The 22,051-nt window shown below is 37.1% G+C and overlaps 1 protein-coding gene, 1 long non-coding RNA gene and 1 pseudogene across 3 annotated transcripts in view; 1 reads left to right on the plus strand and 2 right to left on the minus strand.

The window, feature by feature from the left end:
- Positions 1–3,656: 3,656 nt before the first annotated feature.
- On the minus strand, positions 3,657–9,783 carry LOC311083835. The gene is made up of 3 exons (XR_014606370.1): positions 9,674–9,783; positions 8,648–8,723; positions 3,657–3,772 (listed from the first exon to the last, which is right to left on the minus strand). It is a non-coding gene; the product is annotated as an uncharacterized lncRNA (long non-coding RNA).
- A 2,446-nt stretch (positions 9,784–12,229) lies between these two features.
- On the plus strand, positions 12,230–13,699 carry LOC311083777 (uncharacterized protein; the record flags this gene model as incomplete). The annotated part of the gene is made up of 5 exons (XM_084115530.1): positions 12,230–12,423; positions 12,884–12,978; positions 13,091–13,226; positions 13,307–13,336; positions 13,635–13,699. The coding sequence occupies exons 2-5, from the start codon at positions 12,895–12,897 to the stop codon at positions 13,697–13,699; spliced, it is 315 nt and encodes a 104-aa protein (XP_083971656.1). The 5' UTR covers positions 12,230–12,423; positions 12,884–12,894.
- A 53-nt stretch (positions 13,700–13,752) lies between these two features.
- Positions 13,753–22,051, minus strand: part of LOC311083778 — a 68,998-nt pseudogene continuing 60,699 nt past the window's right edge. The window contains exon 23 of the transcript in view: positions 13,753–13,828. The product of the transcript in view is annotated as an uncharacterized misc_RNA (transcript). The remainder of the gene's footprint in view (positions 13,829–22,051) is intronic.

The following is a 22,051-nucleotide window of genomic DNA, read 5'->3' on the forward strand; positions in this document are numbered from 1 at the left end:
AGAGAGGAGATAAGTGTTCCACAGCTTAACTGTTCCTTCACAGGGCTCAGACGGAGAGAGAAGAGATAAGTGTTCCACAGCTTAACTGTTCCTTCACAGGGCTCAGACGGAGAGAGAGGAGATAAGTGTTCCACAGCTTAACTGTTCCTTCACAGGGCTCAGGCGGAGAGAGAGGAGATAAGTGTTCCACAGCTTAACTGTTCCTTCACAGGGCTCAGGCGGAGAGAGAGGAGATAAGTGTTCCACAGCTGAACTGTTCCTTCACAGGGCTCAGGCGGAGAGAGAGGAGATAAGTGTTCCACAGCTTAACTATTCCTTCACAGGGCTCAGACGGAGAGAGAGGAGATAAGTGTTCCACAGCTTAACTGTTCCTTCACAGGGCTCAGACGGAGAGAGAAGAGATAAGTGTTCCACAGCTTAACTGTTCCTTCACAGGGCTCAGGCGGAGAGAGAGGAGATAAGTGTTCCACAGCTTAACTGTTCCTTCACAGGGCTCAGACAGAGAGAGAAGAGATAAGTGTTCCACAGCTTAACTGTTCCTTCACAGGGCTCAGACGGAGAAAGAGGAGATAAGTGTTCCACAGCTTAACTGTTTCTTCACAGGGCTCAGACGGAGAGAGAGGAGATAAGTGTTCCACAGCTTAACTGTTTCTTTACAGGGCTCAGGCGGAGAGAGAGGAGATAAGTGTTCCACAGCTTAACTGTTTCTTTACAGGGCTCAGGCGGAGAGAGAGGAGGTAAGTGTTCCACAGCTTAACTGTTTCTTATTACAACAGAGAGGATGGTACGTCGGCGAACTGGAACCACCAATGCTTTAGCGATGCACTCCCACACTTGTGTTTTCACTGCAACCCACACAAATAATCACACGTGAATATATCAATGTACAGCACTGCAAAGTCTCTCCACTCACAGCATAGGGCGTTGGCATGGGATCCCGTCCGCCACTCGCCGGTAAAGTCTCATTGGTAACAGCAGTGAAGCGTGGGGTATTCAATACACTATAAACTCCTCCCAAAAGGCAATTTCAAATGACATGAAGTTCTATCCAGTTCCAAGAGACCTCAATTATGTCATAATCCAGTTAAAGACATCACTTATCTCTCATCGGTGTCGATTCTCCTCTCCAACCCTTCAATTATGCCGCAGCCCGTTAGACTCGCCCTCTGCCTGGCTTCCGGTCTTCCACCGCATCTGGAACACAAGACCGGCGGCCCCAACGCCGCTCGACTCGACCCCACTCCGCCGGACCACCGACCCCCCTTTTGGTTTGAATGTAATGCCTCTTTGATACACATTATATAGGCCTACACAGTGCTTTAATTTCAGGAAGGTCTACTAACATTACTGTTCAGGGTATGGTCTAAAAAGAAATCTAATAAAGTAATCAAATGTAAAATAACACAGCATAATTAAAGCTGAAGTTATTCTTTCAAGAGCTGTGAGTGATTTTTCTCTCGTTGTTTGATTCACAGTAATGGTGCAATCGTCAGCATGTTTATAAGATTGCGGCCCCTTTAAGACCGAGTGCAGCTCTAATAGGCGACTGATGCATGAAATTCTCCCAACTATTTCCATAACTACGTCCATTTAAGACATAAACTGTTTTTAGTTAATCTCCAAGCCATTTTGACATACTTTTGTGTACATTTGATCGTTTAGACGCGCACATGAAACCCACAGTATAAATTTGCTTGTCTCGGTCTGTTTCGGAGCGCGCGCCGCCTTGCGAACAGCATCTCTTGCGCAGATTTTTGTGCTTTTAATAGCTCTTTTAATTATTTAATGCGTCCCGCAATTTAGCAACAGGAGCTAGACTGCATTTTACAACAATCACCGATCGTGCTGATTCTGTCGTTAAGTTTGAGTTTTAGGGAGAAGTAGTGTTGTACGAGCTGTGGCACCGCGTGAGAGAAGAGTGTGAGTTCCCATGAGTGTGAGTTCCATCAAAGGAGAACAAACGCTTAGTTCGTGGAGAGGCAGCGGATGCGAGGACGTTAGGTGCACCGGTGCGACCTAGGAAAAATTTTAGTCGCACCCTTACAAAATTTGGTCGCACTCTACAGCCCTGTGTAAGCGTTGATGTTTATCTGTGCCTCTTCTATAGGCTCATGTAAGATTGTGTCATCAAGATCTTCTAAAAATGGTCCACCTTGCAAAGGGCCAAAAATGTGCTCTGTGAACAAGTAAAATCTTAAAATCCCCAATTTATGTGTCTCATAGAGCTGTCCCACACTAACACCCTCATCAAGGTATGCTTCCTGAAAGTCAACAATGTTGTGACTGAACTCTTCCCACTTTCCCTTTCTCGATTTCTCATGGGGGAAAAATAGCTTTTTAGCTTGTGATAGAATCTCTGTTTTTGTGGCTTTCTTGGAAATATCAAGAACTCTGGTTCCTCCACCATTGCGTTTTCTCACTTGTTTCTTGTCGTGTTCCATCCTAGTTCTATTTTCCTTGTCATCTTCACGGCCCTTTTGTTATTTCTCAGATGTATCTTTGTTGGCTGCATAGAATGCTCCTCCTCAAAATCTTGATCTGTGTCTTTATTGCTTGTCAATGTGCCCATCTTTCTTCTAAGTTTTTCAAATAAGGACAGTCTTTTTAGATCATCACCACATTTTCTCTGTTTTTCCATACAGAAACGCCTTGTAGCAATCCTATCACCATATGCTGGAATGTAAGCAGTCATAGTGGCATCATCTATTTCTCCAACTACCGAGCTGTCAATCTGTAATGAAAACAAAACAATACAGTAAGACATATTGGTTATCTTAAATCTAAGAGATGGCTATATTTCCATATGAGTGAAAATTAATTTCTTAGCAGGAGCTACAAATCAGCAATTTATTTCTATTTTTCTTCACTTGCTTGTTTCTTTTTTCGCATGGGAATAAAAAGGAGCTAAAATATGAAGTAATTTAAAACAAAAACTGCTGTCTAAAAAATTGTTTGTAACCATAACAATGAAGTTTGAGTGACATAATGATGCTGAAAATACAGTGTATTAACAGTGAAAATCCTTGACATCAAAGTTAGGCAGGGGACTGATTACTTTCATGTATTCCTCTTTAATTTTATAACCATTTACCTCAATTACAAGAAAAGCACTTCTCCCATTTATTACTGCTATTATGTACTCCATAATATTGCTATTCCATATTGATTCCATACTTCAGCGTCCAACCAAGGCCTGTGCTGGCATCTAAACATTACTCCATCCTTTTAAAACAATATCAAATCACAACAAAATGGAAAGCAGTAATTGTAAGGGCACAATATTTTATTTTGTGTATTTATTTATTATTTCAAACATACAAGTCAGCACTTTGCCTGAATGTATAATGGTGATGCTACTGCACGTTACAGTCTAACTACTGTTACTTGTTTATGTAGGGTATAGAGACCAAAATATAGAGTGATTTGACTCCTAAAGATACCTATAAACCTTATTTTACAGGGCTAGAATAGGGAAGACATGAATGCATTGTTGGGAGAGGCAGGTGTGCTTGGCATAAAAAAGAAATAGGAAGCACTGGCACTAAATGTGATAGGGTTACAATTTATGATGATTACTTGTATAATCTGCTGAGATTCAGTAAAATGTAAAACAATTCAAATTAATATATTGAAGGAATGAATGTGCTGTCACCTACATGATCTTGCTGCCTTTTCTGAATATTTTCCTCAGGAATCCCTCGGCTCTGAAGAAACATCCACAGACCATCATCTTGTGGGAGGGGGGTATTTGAAGACGTAGCCATAGGTGGCCCTGAACAAATGTCGGAAAAAGGCAGCATTTATGTAAATATGTGTTGCACCACAAATATAAACAGATTTAGGACTGTACCCTCAAAAGTGTAATTGCTTTAAATATCTCAAAAATGTATTTCGGCATTTTTTACGAGAACATTAATAAAGGCCAAGAGTGTGATAACGTTGCTAAAAATGGATGTTTCATGTATGAACTGTATAGGTAGGCATCTATAGGCCTTTCTTATCACTTGGAAGTCAAACTGTCTTAAGCATTTGAATGTGCTCACCTTTAACAGTAACATTACTCAAATCGTAGAGAAGGCTAGACTCAAGAAAAAGGTCAACAGTGTTGAGACACAGGCTATATGTACTCATTTATCTGTGATTCACTGCACAACCGGAATCTAGTTTCTGAAAAATGTATAACTTGCTTTGGAAAGCTTCAAAAAGCTAGCTTTGTTTCCAAATTATTAAATGCATCAAGTACACAGTTTAGAAAAATATCAACAAATAAAACAATTACAGGACACATATGCATAGTGACAAACCAAAAGAGAGGGCACAACTAAAGAAACTGAAGCAATGTCAGAATATATTCAACATTATTATTGGTTTAGCACGCTGAACACTATACTAAACGTCCGTGCAAAACTTAATCGAAATAGTATCCCTGCTGTGCTGGCTCTGGCAAAGTTCTGAATGTTTATGTAATGTCGCGATGTCCAACGTGCTGCATGCACTGGGGATTTCTGACGTGACTTTTTCCCTCCCAGCCTCTCTGTGTTCGAGGCAGGGCCGGCCCTGACCAATTTGCTGCCCTAGGCAAGATTTGACCTGGTGCCCCATGCATCACAGGCCATTTCACCCCGTCAATGTGTTCATGATTATTTAGCCTATATATATATATATATATATATATATATATATATATATATATATATATATATATATACACACTACAGGCCAAAAGTTTGGACACATTACTATTTTTAATGTTTTTGAAAGAAGTTTCTTCTGCTCATCAAGCCTGCATTTATTTGATCAAAAATACATTAAAAAAAATGTAATATTGTGATATATTATTACAATTTAAAATAATTGGTTTTCAATTTATTATACTTTAAATTATCATTTATTTGATGCAAAGCTGAATTTTCAGGATCATTGCCCCAGTCTTCAGTGTCACATTACTGACCCCCAAATTACTGACCAGTAGTGTATATTGTTGTTACAAAAGAGATATATAAAAAAAATTTTTTTTAAACATTTGCTTCTTTTTTTTAATTTTTTTTATTCATCAAAGTATCCTAAAAAAGTATCACAGGTTATGAAAAAATATTAAGCAGCAGAACTGTTTCCAACTTTGATAATTAATCATATTAGAATGATTTCTAAAGGATCATGTGATAGACTGGAGTAATGATCCTGAAAATTTGTTCTGTATTTTTGATCAAATAAATGCAGGCTTGATGAGCAGAAGAAACTTCTTTTAAAAACATTAAAAATAGTAATGTGTCCAAACTTTTGGCCTGTAGTGTATATATATAGCCTAAACACAAATAGCAAGAGCATTACATCTAGCATTCATTTTTATAAAACAGATTATTTCAAGGCAGCTTTACAGTGATAACAGGAAAATAACGCAAAAAAGTTTGCTTCTCCTGTACAGTAGATCTAGAAGAAAATAGTGTCATAATTCATCTTAAGTAAGTTCAGTGATGGTTTATTTTTGTTGTAAATAAGCTATTAATTTAGTTCATTTATAGCCGCTCTGGATAAAACAGTGATGTCATCGTCCAAATGTCATTCATAAACAAACTATTCATTGAGCACTAGCAAAAGTATTTGTTGTCCAGTTGATGGTAGCAATCTTCCACTAAACTATGGCACGTTTCATGTTTTCACCATGAATGAAACTGAGAATGTCTTCTTTAATGTGAATTTTACATAAAACATTGCTATTTTAATAAACCTGTATATAAATATCATTACTAATTTTGGCAAAAAAACCAAAAACATATATCCCCCCAAAACTGCACAAAGAGTAAAACATTCATTAAAAAAAAGTGAAAAAAAAAAGTCACACTGTTCATTTATTCCATCACTTTACCTCTGTCTTTATCCCCTTTTATCCTCTTCTCTTCTTTTTTACACAGTATCTATTGCGGACTATAATGCTAATTTATAATGTGTCATGTAAATTCGGCCATCCGTCACAATCAGGTAACTTTCACCGTGTCTAGACGTGGCCTGGCGAGCTGCCAGGCCCGTTTTACAGGGGTGCTTCAGTGTGTTAAGCGCCCTCAAACAAAAGCAATGCTGTCTACACTGGATGTGGCGAGAGGCGACGTTACACAACAAATTACCAACAACTGATCGCGCGCGCTCTGTTTCTGACGCACTTCAAGTTTATATGTAAAATCTTTGGTAAATGTAATCTATATGTAATATCTTAAAACACTTTACAGTGTGATGGAAATAAACTTTTCTTAAAGCGTGTTGTATATCACCACAGATTTATTGACACCCTTCTATCTGTGTTGTATACTGTAATAGACAATTGTCCTGCAGAATGATGAGGTTTTTTGTAAGAAAAACATTGCAAGCAAATGTCGAATTGTTGTTTGAAATATAAATCAACAATAAGAGGCTTTAGGCTGTCTGATTAACTCTGTATGAACAAACACCCAGCTTTGCAGTATAGGTGGCACAGAAGCAGCATCTGACCCTGCATTTAGATGTACATTACACACTGTCTAATGCAGCTCAAAGGAGGCACTGTGAATTTGCATAGCAAAAAAAATAAAAAAAATAAAATATATATATATATATATATATATATATATCCTATATGTGTAAAGGCAGGATCACCTACTGGTGGAACCCAAACGGAAGTCCAGTCCTGGCTGTATAATCAAACAATAAAAGCGAGAATTCCAAACATCCAAACATTTTTGTCATTACTTTAGAGAAAGAGAATGAAGCATTATAAATAAACATTGTGATATCAAAATGATTTATCACGTCACATCTAATATGAATAGAGATGTCCTTCTATTTATATATTTATTTATTTTATTTGTTTGTTTGATGCATCAAAGACTTTTTCTTCTCTTTTTTAGAAAACATCAAAACGATGTATAGTGGCAATGGAATTTTTTTTTTTCCAAAACATTAAATTCATAATTATCTTAAACAGTTGCATGGTTCGTATTGCTTTTAAAGTTTTACTTTTATAAATAGTTTCCAAATAAATGTTAATGTCAATTTTAAATTGTTTAAAAATATTTATTTTTCAATCCACTTTGGTTATAGGCCTAATAATAAGCCATAATATTTATGAAATCACATATAAATATTTATCTATATCAATTGTAAAACATTTTAATATCACTTTCTTCAAAAAAAAAAAAAAAACTGGGCACAACTGTCTCATGGGCACAAAATATACAATTGTCTTCCACATTAACTTTAAAATACAAGTATCTAATGAGTTTAGGCCTACTCAATGTTATTTATCTTATATGAAAACTCATTAACTTTGTTCGTTATAGAATATCTATGAGGTGTCATCTATAATTTACTCCAATCTAAAACATGTTTCTTGAACAGAAAGTTCAATGTATTTGTAACAGCAAGAATATATTTTGTTTAGACAATGGAGCATAAGCAATTATTACATACATAACTTAATTTTTTTTTATTATTCAGCCTAAATTGGGAAGTAGCACTTCAAGTGTCTATAATCCAATAAGCCTCAAAAATTCTCTGGGAATTGCATACAATTAAATATTGGCTAAATATTTGTAAGTTCTATAAAACTATACCATCATCTTTAATCAATTCCTCAACCAAAATTCCCAAACCAATTGTCATTCAAAAAATGTTTTTGTTTCTAACCTTGATTTATTTACAGTACTATTCCAAATTGTGCATTAATCCTTGTGGAGGAAGAAATTATTATTGTACCAAGTAAAATCTATTTATGAGTGTACAAGTGTAATTGGTATGTTATTAACATCAAAATTGCATTTTAGTAAAAAACTCTGGTGCCTTTTGAAATATAGCATTTGGTTTTACAGTTATAAGACATGTAACTACTTATTTCACTGTTATACTACATAACGGTGATATTACAAAATCCCAAGATCATAAGCTGACATTTGTTAATATTTAAAGAAACAGATGAAAATGAAATCAAACTCTTGATTGTTTAACTTCTGTATGTTTTCTTCAATAAAGGGATGTCATGAGCAAACTGTGCACTTAATTTCTTTTTCCTCTATGAAAATATGACAAAACATGTATTTCTTAATGTGAATGGTCATTACTTGTGAAAGCAACCAAATTAATAATGGACTAATTTCACAGCTTTGTCAAATTCCTCTTTTAATATCAATTTGAAAAATAGAAAACTTTAGAATACCTGTAAAAAGGTTCCAAGGTTGGTGAATACATTCCAGGTGGTGTGACATCATCAGGTCACGTGACCAGGAAATTATATAGATTTGCGTTTTTCAAAAATTCATTAAAAATAGACAAAATGACATTTTCTAAATCCAAGTCGTGTATGGTGTGTCCCAAGGGTTGGTGAATAAATCCCAGGTGGTGTGACATCATCTGTTTCTATAAGGTAAAATGAAATTTTGGGAGTACAATGTAATAACCATGTACCCATTCATAGTGAATATCCCATTCACAGCTTAAAACTATCTAGGCCTATTTGACAAAAAATAGGTTTTCCACTTAATTCACATCTTTACATTTTATTAATATGCTTTGTGTAGTTTCGCACCTTGGAATGCTTATTTGTGTGTGTGTGTGTGTAGTTTTGAGACAGTCCCTTAATTTGCTTGGCGAATGTCTAACGAATGTCCAACATAAAACCTACTTTACCGCACCCAAGACGGTGCCTTCAATCAGATGTTGCAACGCCACTGGATCATCTGTTCTGAGGTCATCTGGTGCTGTAAAGTATTTGTGAAGGTATTTGATCAGTATCATGCATTGTCTGTGCTATCAAAAATAGAACAATTATACTATTTCTATAAAACACCTTATACATTAAATATGGTAAAAGGAGGATTCAATAAGAAGAATGTAGTAGGAACACATGTAAAAACAAAAAAGGACATCCACAAATGTTCTGCCAAAGAATCTGAAAACATTTGTTCAGTTTGCTAATTTTTCAAGGGTGAATAAGTATTATAAATTTGAGGGAGAAAGCTACATCACCTAAGTTTAATTATTAACTTGGCATTTCAAGCCATTTCTTCGTTGATTTCCACTTTTGTTGTCGCATGTTTTCTCAGCGAGCTCCCCCTACTGCTGTTAGGGGTATATTTCACAACACTGTCGTAAAAAAAAAAAAACTCACTTGCGGCACCCTCGTCTACCTTTCTACCGCTGCTCAAGTGCCTTTGTTATTATCGGAGCCGGCCAACTTTATCGTGTGGAGCTATGTCTACCGAGGTGGGTAATAAATCGTATACAGTATGATGGGCGTGTGTGTTTATGTCGAATTGCCGCAAAGCAGTTTGTGTTTTTCGCTCGTTCTCGCTTCTCACGAGAACTTCCTATTTCCAACTTACCGGGACATTAGTCCCCATGTTGCAAGGTTGGTTTTCCACCTGGGAACGCTAGGGGTGCGGGGAAAGTCACCATTGTCACCAGAACAGGTTATTTAACCATCCAAATTATTTCTAAACGGTTTTATTAAGTTGAAATAGTTACCAAGTTCCCCTTTAAAAACACAGTTTTTAGAGAGTTCCCAATCATAATAAGCTTTTTAATATTGTTTGGTATGACCACTTAATATCACTTAAGGGGTCAGGTGTTAAAACACAAACCAGCATAATAATTTTTTAATTTATGATCATTTTCTATCGATAGGAGACAGCAACAAGTACATACTTACTGTCAACTGCCCACTGTCTCACATCAGTGACCCACTGTTGCAGTTCCTCATCAGACCTTTGCGTGCACTTCTTTATAGCCTCAATGTCCTCTTTGACTTCCTTTGTCTTTTGGATAGTCTCAAAAGAATAATTAATGGAAAGTCACACAAACCTTCGGCAATACTGAAAGTATTAGATACTTAGTATGTACAACTTATCAGTGGACTTTAGTCAATTGAAATTTAACCTTCATTGATGAAATCTTTATTTTTTACTTACCTTCAAGTACCGAGTAGACAAGTACTTGTGCAGGTTTCTTTTTTTTTCACTCATTCCATCCTCTGGCATGCAATGTGATCATATCTACTCGTGCTGTAATGATGAAAGGCTTAAATGTGCTTTCCAATTAGTGGTTAGTCACAGAGTATGATGAATGAAATAAAAAAAATAATTAAAAAAAATAAGCTGTTTTAACAATTATAATGCTACCAAAGCAAAATACATGAGAACTGTAAAAAAGGACCACTTACCAGCCTTACTCATGTATTTTGTAGTTAGAGCCACACGGGACAAAAAGCTGTTCACTTGCTCAACTTCTTCACCAATCGTTGTGCCTGCCCCTGTTTGGTTTTTGCCACCCCACTGCACCTACAGCATGCACACCAGATGTCCAAACTAAAAATATCAAGTTCATGGATGTCAAAATGGTAAAAGGCTTAGCTACCATATTGTTCGAGAATATACATTTACCTCACATTTTGTAGAGTGCCCCTTTGCATGCATAACTGAGAGAAATGGCTTCATCTGAGTAAAGTTTTGCATTTCTGGGAATGCTTGAGCCACCTTTTGCAGATAGGGCCAATATCGACACATGATGTCAGTGCAGAAGAACTTGCAGTTTGTTTTTGTGGCCAGTTCCTTCTGCAGAAACAGAGGGTATGCAAATATTTCGCCCCTAAACATGTTCAGACCTCTAAGCAATATGCTGTGCCTGCAAACTGCCACCTCTAGGCCCTCTTCATCACATTTGGTGTTTGTCTTTTTACAGGTCTCCCTGGAGCTCCCTGCAGCTCATGTTGATGTTCCACAGATGCCTTTTCCATGTACCTGTAACAGTGTCATATCAAATATATACACAAACTAAATCCTGATTCACTGTGTACAATCCCAAATCTTTTGACAAATATCTTACTGGAATGGTCTTCTCACGAACACAATCAACAAATGTTGCTACATCTTTGTCATTAGCCAGAAAAACTCCATCAAAAAATGGTTGTTCCTCTGCCCTACGGGAAGAAAATATGTTAATGACAAAAAATATTCACAAGAAATATGGACGAAGTAGTGTTATCAATAACATATTGATTTCGATTTTTTCGTCAGCACCTGACCAATTAATACTAGCACTTACCTTTTCTATTCTATACTATTATATTTATTTTTCTGATTAAAAAAAATAAAAAAATACCTTGCTATGTGTACTGTGCTAGACTAAATGAGACTTGTTACATCACGTGTATACTGTTGCCCTCTTGTTGGTCTGATTGCTTCTATTGTTCTTTGGATAAAAGCGTCTGCTAAATGATTAAATGTAAATGTTATAATATACCCCTTTGTTTTGCTGAATCTGTATAGTTTTCTGTTTCTATCTGCAGACACAGAAACTGTATCTGGGGTGCAAGCTGGGCAAGAGAAGTGATCAATGCCGCAGAGTTTTTCTCTTTTATGACGACAATATGTCCATTCAAGGAAATCTTTTTGGAAGACGTTGCCACAAATGTTACCACTCTGAAATTATAAAAATTTGAATACAGTGACATGCCAGTAAGACTTGCATAAATGCAGAAAACAAATTACTTTCCAAGTCTTACCCTTCCAAATTGTTGTGAGCGCTGTTGTAACATTTTCACAAATGCTTGTCTTGAAAGCCCAGGTGCAGTGATCTTTAGGTCCTCAACCGATGCGAAGAGGTCTACCTGGCCAGTAACCACTAAACAACAGGTCCACCATCTCAGGTGTACCAACCCGTTCTCATTCCCGGGGCGTAATATACTTACGCTTTTGACACGTCCGTCAGCGTATACTTTCAACGCACATGGCACCCATTAGCGTCAAAAGAGACGCACAGAGCTTTCCACTAACTCCAATGTAAACCCATCCGCGGTACTATTGAACGCCCAGGGCACGGCGAACTGAGTGTTGATATAACACCCGGGAAGTGTCCTCATTGTCAATTCAAATGTTTTTTTCTTTAGATTTTAATATATACATATATTCATTGTTTTGACAATTTCACCATTAATAATCAATTAATCTCGATAAAATATTTGGCAGACGCAGCCAGTGGATTCACCCTTCACCCAATCAATTCAAATGTTTTTTTGTTTTTTTTCAGATTTTAAACATGTATATATATATATATATATATATATATATATATATATATATATATATACAATTTTATTTTTATATATTTCAACACAAAAATGTGATTGATAATTCTACAATATGAAAATGTTATGGTCTTTTTCTTTTTTTTACTTTACAACAGCGTCATGAATATTGATTGGTTTAAAGATTATTTTATTGTTAATATTTATATTCAGCCAACTATTAGCCACAAACGTTACCATTTCACCATTAATAATAAATTAATCTCGATAAAATCTTTGGCAGAAGAGAACTACCCATAATCCGTTGCTATGGAGACACTGACGGGGTCGGAGTTTGATGGGAGTTTTTTCTAGTTCGTGAGCATTTTGTGACGCAGGTAACGTTAAGTCAAACTTTGGCTATTATTTAAGTTCTGAAGGTGATATTATACAGTTGTTTTAGAAAGACAACGTGTCTGGTTTGATTTGCTAAAATCTCGCAAACCTTTTTCAAGAAGTAAAACATTTAAATGTAAATCGTTGACTCGTTCTCATAAGCCAATTTAAACTAGCTAACGGGCTTGCTAGCTAAAATTGCTAAATTGCGTTATTAAAGTGTTAATATAATTACAATATAATTTAATAGTGTGTAAAATTAAAATTCAGGTATTTATGTAAAAAACAACAACAACGTGGCTAATTATCACTTTATAACTTTGCATGTATTTTCATATTTGTTTTAGGCTACTTTACATTTTCACCCGAATACAAACTATGAAGATGCATTTGATTGTAGGTTTTTATTAAATAAGCTATCTGTTTATTTTGTGTTCTGTCAATATTATTTCTCCTGTTTAGTTTGTTGAAAAATGAGTGGTTTTAATTTTGATGCTGAAGATTTGGAGTTAGAGGATAAGCTTCAGGATGTTAACAGATTTCTTCAGGTTTTGGAGGTAAGTTAAGTGTTGCATTATGGCAAAACGTTCGAAGAAAATTATTTTACACCTAAATTATATATTCATTATTTGGAGTGTTGCTTTTTTTGTGTCTTGTTGAATTACACAGAGTGAGGCTCAGAAGGAACTCAAGGCACAGAGGGAACAAACCCCAACCCCTGTTCGATGGAAGAAGCGTGACAGGCATGGGTTTGTTATTCCTAAAAGGCCTTCATCCAGTAAGAAATCCAGTGGAATGCCATCTGGTTAGTAGTCCTACTTATATTTCTCCTTTCTGTTTACTTAACAATTTCCATTACTAAATTGGTCTCAATGTCATTTTCAGCGCCAACTACCAAGCAAGATCAACGCACAGGTAAAGCCAAAACACATTTTGTGATTATGAAAAACTAAAAAAGATGGATATTTACATGGTTTTAATCTCCATAACCTTATTAAAGTCTCTGAAAAGGAGTTTCAAAGTTCCAGATTGTCTTTCTTCTCTCCTTATGTCATGTTGAAGGGGTTGGAGTCTCAGCAGCAATACCATCAATTAATAAAACAGACCAAATGTTATTGTCAGAATTGTACTGAAAACTGATAGTCTCTCTGATAAAGCCTGCCTGTCTTTGCCACCTGTATTTCCTTAAAAAAAAAAAATATTGTTAACACAGAACAGCCCAGATGTGCGGCACCTACTGATGTTGTTTCCAGTGTCAACCTAACAAAAGGTACATAATTAAAGCATAGTGTATTGTAATTGCCTGGATAGATTATACTTTTATTATTAGTTTAGATGGTATTTCTTGACCGTTTTGGTTTAGGTAGGTTGAATTGATTGGGTGAAGGGTGAATCCACTGGCTCCGTCTGCCAAATATTTTATCGAGATTAATTGATTATTAATGGTGAAATTGTCAAAACAATGAATATATGTATTAAAATCTAAAGAAAAAAAACATTTGAATTGACAATGAGGACACTTCCCGGGTGTTATATCAACACTCAGTTCGCCGTGCCCTGGGCGTTCAATAGTACTGCGGATGGGTTTACATTGGAGTTAGTGGAAAGCTCTGTGCGTCTCTTTTGACGCTAATGGGTGCCATGTGCGTTGAAAGTATACGCTGACGGACGTGTCAAAAGCGTAAGTATATTACGAACGGGTTGGGTATTTCGCACACAGTGCGTAGTTAACAGTGAGTGGTGGTTTCAGACATTATTTGTATTATAGTGCATTTGTAAGTGCCGCACTCGTGCTGACTCTTATTCTGCTTGACAGAATTAAAAGCCTGTGCTGAAGGCGGAGAAATAATTGGATTGTTGTTGTTTGCTTTTGCTGATAATTAATGTCTTTTTTGTTCAAGAGTAAAATAATTCATATGCGTCAATAAGTGGGATTTTTTCACTTGTTTTTACTTTGTCAGAATTATCTTTAATTTATTCTGTGGGGAAAACAAGCTTCCAAATATATTGTCATTGACTGATCTATGACAAGAAACATTTTTTTTAATTGCTAAACAAAGATTTATGGAATGAATTCTGAACTTGTCAGAACCTTGAATTATTAGTCCATTTTTATTTAAAACTATAAACAGAAAATGTAATACATTAATCGCATGCTTTTTTATGGTAAAGAACAGCAAAAAAAAAAAATAACATTAGTGAAATAAATCAAATCAAATCAAGTATATTTGTATAGCGCTTTTCACAATACAGATTGTATCAAAGCAGCTTCACAGTATTAAAATAAAATAATACAACAAAGTTTGTTTCTAGTGGAATTTATTGATTGATAGAATAAAATTAAATATCCCCAAAATATCCCCAACTGAGCAAGCCAAAGGCAACAGTGGCAAGGAACCGAAAAAAACTCCATCAAGCGGCCTAATGGTGTCCTAAAACTCCATCAGGTGACCTAATGGAGAAAAAAAAAACCTTGGGAGAACCCAGGCTCAGTCGGGGGCCAGTTCTCCTCTGGCATTTATGAACTAGAGGCCGGATTGTAGTTTGAAACTGTGAGATTAACAATATTATATGAATGCCTGGCTGAAAAGATGCGTCTTTAATCTAGTTTTAAACTGGGAGAGTGAGTCCGAGCAACGAACAGTATCAGGAAGGCTATTCCAGAGTTTTGGAGCCAAATGTGAAAATGCTCTCCCTCCTTTGGTTGATCTGGATATCCTAGGTATGACCAAAAGCCTTGAATTTATTGATCTTAAAGAGCGCGATGGATTATAGGGTGATAGAAGATCCGCTAAATAGACTGGAGCTAAGCCGTTTAGGGCTTTATAAGTCAGTAGCAATACCTTGTAATTAATACGGAACTTTATAGGTAGCCAATGTAGTGATGATAAAATCGGTGTTATATGATCATATTTTCTTGATCTAGTAAGAACTCTAGCGGCTGCATTTTGGACTAACTGTAGCTTGTTTATTGAGGATGCAGGACAACCGGCTAATAAAGCATTACAGTAATCTAGTCTCGAGGTCATGAATGCATGAACTAACTTTTCTGCATCAGAAACTGATAGCATATTACATAGCTTAGCAATGTTTCTAAGGTGGAAAAAGGCTGTTTTTGTAACATACGAAATATGATTTTCAAAAGACAGGTTACAATCGAGTATAACACCCAGGTCTTTTACTGTAGAGGATAAAGTAACAGGACATCCTACGATGTCAAAGTTGTATTGTGAGAGGTTCTGTGGGCGGTTTTTTGAACCGATAAGTATTACCTCTGTCTTGTCTGGATTTAATAATAGAAAATTACGCGTCATCCAATCTTTTATATCTTTAACACACTCTGTCAATTTGGATAATTTAGCGTTTTCATCCGGCCGTGATGAAATATATATTTGAGTGTCATCAGCATAACAATGGAAACTAATTCCATGTTTCCTTATAATATTTCCAAGTGGCAGCATATATATTGAGAATAACAGAGGGCCCAACACAGATCCCTGCGGCACTCCATAGTTTACTGGAATTATGATCGATTTTTCTCCATTTAAATAGACAAAATGGTAGCGGTCTGATAAGTATGATCTAAACCAGCTTAATGCTTGTCCTTGAACACCAGTATAATTTTGTAGTCGATCTAAGAGTATTGTGTGATCTATAGTATCGAACGCAGCACTTAGATCAAGTAAAACTAGTATTGAGATGCAGCCTTGGTCAGAAGCTAAGAGTAAATCATTTGTGATTTTAACGAGCGCAGTTTCAGTGCTATGATGCGGCCTGAATCCTGACTGAAACTTTTCATAGATATCATTTTCTTGCAAGAAAGAGCCCAGTTGAGTGGACACAACTTTTTCTAGTATTTTAGACATAAAAGGTAGATTTGAAATGGGTCTATAATTTGCTAGATTATGCGGGTCTAATTGTGGTTTCTTAATGAGAGGTTTTATCACTGCCAGTTTAAATGTTCTTGGAACATGACCTAAAGATAAAGATGAGTTAATAATATTGAGGAGAGGCTCTTCCACTACAGGTAACACTTCCTTCAGTAGTTTAGTTGGTATAGGATCTAATAAACATGTTGTTGTTTTAGATGAAGTGATAAGTTTATTTAACTCTTTTTGTTCTATAGTTGTAAAGCACTGTAATTGTTCTTGCGGGGGGAAAATTGAGGCTGAATTATAAGGTGCGATTGAGGATTGAACGTTTACAATTGTGGTTCTGATGTTTTCTATTTTCTCAGTGAAGAAGTTCATGAAATCATTACTACTAAACTGTAATGGGATATTTTGTTCGGGTGACGTCTGTTTATTTGTTAGTCTAGCCACGGTGTTAAATAAAAACCTAGGATTGTTTTGGTTGTTTTCTATTAGTTTGCGGAGATGCTCAGCCCTGGCCGCTTTTAGGGCCTTTTTATAACGTGACATACTGTCTTTCCACGCGATTCTAAAGACCTCTAAATTAGTTTGTTTCCATTTACGCTCTAAATTACGGGTTTCTCTCTTTAGAACATGCGTAGTATTATTGTACCATGGTGCTTTAATTTTCTCTGTGACCTTTTTTAATCTAACGGGTGCAACAACATCCAATGTTCTAGAGAGAATGGTGCTCATAGTGCTAGTTAGTTCTTCTAGTTCATCTGTTTGTTTGGGTTCAGGCAGCAGCTGAGACAGATCAGACAAGCAACTCGAGAAATTATCTATGGTGGATGGAAGGATTGTTCTGCCTGGTCGAAAACGCGGCGCCGCATGACATATTACAGCAGTACGTAATATGCAAGTTACCAAGTAATGGTCAGTGACATCATCACTTTGTGGAATGATATCTATATCGGTTGGATCGGTTCCATATGATATAATTAAATCGAGTGTGTGATTAAGACGATGAGTTGGTCCGGTGACGTTTTGTTTGACCCCAAAGGAATTTAATAAATCTATAAACGCAGCCCCTAACGCATCATTTAAATTATCTACGTGTATGTTAAAATCTCCAACAATTAATGCTTTATCTACATTGACCAATAGATCTGAGAGAAAATCTGCAAACTCTTTTAGGAAATCAGCGTAAGGCCCAGGCGGTCTATATACGGTAGCCAAGGCTAGAGATAATATGGATTTTTTTCTAACATCTAAGAGCGTAACATTTAGTACAAGTATTTCAAACGAAATAAACTTATAACCCGTTTTCTGAGTAACATTGAGAATATCTCTATAGACCGCTGCAACACCGCCGCCACGACCAATCAGACGGGGTTCGTGCTTATAGGAGTATCCTGATGGAGTAGACTCATTTAGACCGAAATAATCATTAGGTTTAAGCCAAGTTTCAGTAAGGCAAAGCACATCGAAGCTATTATCCGTGACTATTTCATTTACAATAACTGCCTTAGGTGTGAGTGATCTAATGTTTAGAAGACCTAGCTTTAGAAATTGTTTTTGGTTACTAATAGCAACATTTTCTGGTTTAATAACAATTAGATTTTTTCTAGATCCTGCAGTAGATTTATTATTTGATCTCACTAAACGAGGAATAGACACAGTTTCTATGCAATGTTCTACACTATTTATATCAGTTAATTTGGTGCAGCAGAGACTATGATTTGAACTTTTGGTTACTAGTCAAAGGGTATTTAACATTTTGGAGATGTTATCTGACAGAAGATCCGATCCGAATCTGCTTGGGTGTAAGCCATCAGCACGGTAAAGCCTAGGACGCTCCCAAAACAGATTCCAATTATTTACAAAGAGCAGTTTCTGCTCATTGCACCATGACATTAACCATTCATTTAGCGCGAATAATCTACTAAACTTTTCATGACCTAGTCGGTACGTGGGAAGCGGTCCTGACACAATGATCGTTATATCAGGCGATGTGCTGCGTACCGTATCGATCAGATTCCTGAAGTCTTTCTTCAGAACCTCTGTCTGGCGCAGCCTGATGTCGGCCCCTCCCGCGTGCAGGACCACAGTTCCGACGCGCTCGTTCAGAATCTCGGGAACGTGAGCAGCGATTTCAGAAACACGAGCACCAGGAAAGCAGTGACTATGCACCTTACTTTTATTTAACGTAGCTTGTACGTGTCGAACGATGGAATCACCGATGATCACAGCATCGCGTTCTGTTTCGCGAAGAGGGGAGAAGCGGTTTTGTGTGGATATCTCGAAAACCGGGAGGGTCGGAGAGAGTTTTCTTGGTCTAGACCTGACTCGCGTCTTCCGCTGCGGAAATATCCAGGCTTCGTGGTGGCGTGTTGGAGCCGGAGTGAACGAGACCATAGCTGATCGCGGCCTCGACGCTCGTGACCGATGCTGAGTAACGCACGGAGTAGACGAGGTCGGAGTCAGCGGGTTAGTAACGTTGATCACTGATTTGTGTGCATCGGCGCGTGATGTTTCAAGAGCTAACCGCCGGTCTATCAGCTCGGCTTTTCTCACTAAAAGGTCGTGGATCTGTTTCTCAACAGCTTCCAGCTCAGACTGCAACGCGTGTAGCTCAAATGTGTCCTCACCTGCACCAAAAGGTAGACTACTTACATCTGATATATTCGCCATTTTAACAGATGGACAGTAAGTTAAGTTAGCAACGACGCTACCAGTGATGCTATCAATATTAATACTAATTTATGACTGAAGTCTTGGATATAATCCGTCTTTTTAGTGGTACAGGTGTAGAGTAGACGCACGATAGGCGAAAAAATGTTTGTTTGTAAGTGAGTGTGGAGAAGACGCGTTCAGCCGTGATCCACAGGAGTAACCTATAAGAGTATCCGACGTTGGATCACTAATAGGCTTGAGACGCGTCTGCTCAACAGTCCGCGTTGTAACTATGAGGTGAGGAAAAATAGAAAATGTTCGTTGTAAGTGAGTTTAAAGAGAAATCAAGAATTATAAATCAATCGATGGAGCTCCAAAGACAACAACGCGTTCAGACGCGACGCATGCGCATTCGAAACAGGAAGTTCGAAGTGGTCACAGGAAACAATACTTTACAATACTTCACTTTAAATATCAACGATTTTGCTAAATGGTATTCAGTGAAAGTATTATTCAGTAATACAAGTTATAGGGGGTACTTGATCTTTACCGTGTGGCCAGTGAGGAACATAAAGAAAAAATCTGGGAAAAACCGTTTATTCTTAAGATTGACAACATCAGACAATTGTATTTGAAAATGATGTTTATTGTGACTCACTGCTTCATTTATCAGGCAGTTTCATTTTGGAAAAACATGTCTGGCTTTAAGAAGAGACAAATAGCCCTACGTTTTCTACAGACAGTTCAGGAAGTTCTTCAGGGCCATACACACGTTTTTTAGAGCAGCACATTAGAATTAACATATAACACGACATGTTTTTTGCACTTAAAATATATTTTATGTTTCTTTCCATAAGATTTTCCCCATTTGAACTTTATACAAATAAATGTCTCAAACAACCAGGGAAACATGCTGACTTTATACATTCCAGATCTACACAACTCAATTATTTTTGCAAACGTTTTCCTAAGTCATCCTGAAATATAACTCCTTGAAACAGAAATATAACTGATTGAAACAGAAACATTTAGGCTACTCGTTTTTCTGTTGAGAAATAATGAAATTTTCACAATCCTAGAATAACTTGTTATATTATTACTTCTCTTACAGTATCCAAACCATAGACAGTATAGAGCTGGTAAGTCCCGCCCATCCGTAAAACCCCAAGTGGACCTCTGGGTTGAAAAATTGTCAATGCAAGTGAATGGGAGAAAATAATTATTTTCTGGTCCCGTTTGAATTTTGCCATGAATGTGAACATATGTTGTCTGTGAATTTTTTATATAATTTTTCGTGTAAAGAATGCTACAATTTAGCGGGTAGAAGTTTGATACGGTTAGACTTTGTGTGAGAGCACTTTGTGGACTACAACTCTTCGCTGCTTTCGACGCGAATCTGAAGAAAGAACAGCCCATTTGGTTTGAATGGTGACATTTGGGTACAAAACACACAGGCATCTCGATCTGTCTCCATAGATTATCGCAGCAGTAGCACCGTGATTTGACAAGTGGAGGGAAAATGTGTTATGGGGTGACGTCACATAGGCGACATGTAGTCTTTCTCGTTATGTCTTTTCCACAACTGCTAGCCAAAGAATCATACAATATACTGTCAAACTCGTAACATGAAAAATTATATAAAAAATTCACAGACAACATATGTTCACATTCATGGCACAATTCAAACGGGATCAGAAAATAATTATTTTCTCCCATTCACTTGCATTGACGATTTTTCAACCTAGAGGTCCACTTGGGGTTTTACGGATGGGCGGGACTTACCAGCTCTATAGTACGGTGGCCGAGAGAGCTCAACGCGCTGCAACTGAAGAAAACACATGCAAATAGAAAAAACACCCGCAAATTAAGAAAACATCTTCATCAGTTTCACAACACATGTGTGCTCCAAATACTCACAACACAACCAAATACAGAAACGCGCTGCAAAAGTTCACAACACAACCAAATACAGAAACGCGCTGCAAAAGTTCACAACACAAACAAATACAGAAACGCGCTGCAAATAGGACAGAACACAACGGAAATGTTTCCGGGGAACCCAATAAGTGACGGACGGACGGCTGGGACGTGCTTATTAGCATTAATGGGGAAGCATGACAGTGGGATGTGTAACGAATGTAATATTTTAGAAACAGTTGAGCATGTGCTTTTTAAGTGTGGTAAATATGATGGTCAGCGTGACAGTCTTTTTAATAGTATTAAAAATAGGCCAGTGAGTGTTGTGGATCTTCTGGGGAAGGGTTTAAGTGACAATCAGATATATAGGGCTGTTTTAATCTTTTTGGAGGTTACAGGTATATGTTACAGGATATAGGAATATAGGGTCTGAGGGTGAGATGTATGGTGCCTCTGCCTGCCTTAAAGGCTGAGGAGCCCAGTGTGGAAGCTGGAGGAGCTGAACACGCAGCGTCAGCTGAAGCCTGGGCTCTGATCCTTTGGGGTGGGTGGGGTATCCACCCCCCTTCAATTTTATTTTATTTATTTATTTATTTTTTAAGGAAGGAAAGGAAAGGAAGGAAAGGGGAAAGAAAGAAAAGAAAATAAAACAATACAGATTCATCACCCAGGTGGATAAAATATTCAGTAGGTGGCGGTAATGCTCCTATGGAGTGAACGGCCAGATAACTAAAAGAAGAAGAAGAAGAAGAAGGGACGTGCTTATTGCTCGTGAGCTTTACCTATGCCCTACTCTCTTAAAAGGGCAGACGGCAGAGCCCTTGAATTGGGCACTTTGGAGGGAGCGGGGCACTTGTGTGCCATTGTGTTGATGAAGGGAGCAACGAAAGACAACGTAATTTCCTCATTATTTTCACCTGGGACGTTCCCATGACAACGCAGCGCGTGTCCATCAGCTGAATAGCTGTTCTTACCAGAAATATAGTATTATTGCTGTTAACATAACTGTTGCAAATAAATATACATTTTATACAACAAATTAAGTTTTTAAAATATGCGTTATATCTGTGTGTGAGTGTCTCAACTTTAAAACTTGCCGTCTCATATTTGGACCCTAGCTGCATTCTAACATTTCTTATGAAACTTATTTTAACATAACATGACAAAATGTGTACAATGTAACTGA

The sequence above is a fragment of the Abramis brama genome (assembly GCF_963993115.1).
Source record: "Abramis brama genome assembly, chromosome: 5".
NCBI lineage: Eukaryota > Metazoa > Chordata > Actinopteri > Cypriniformes > Leuciscidae > Abramis > Abramis brama.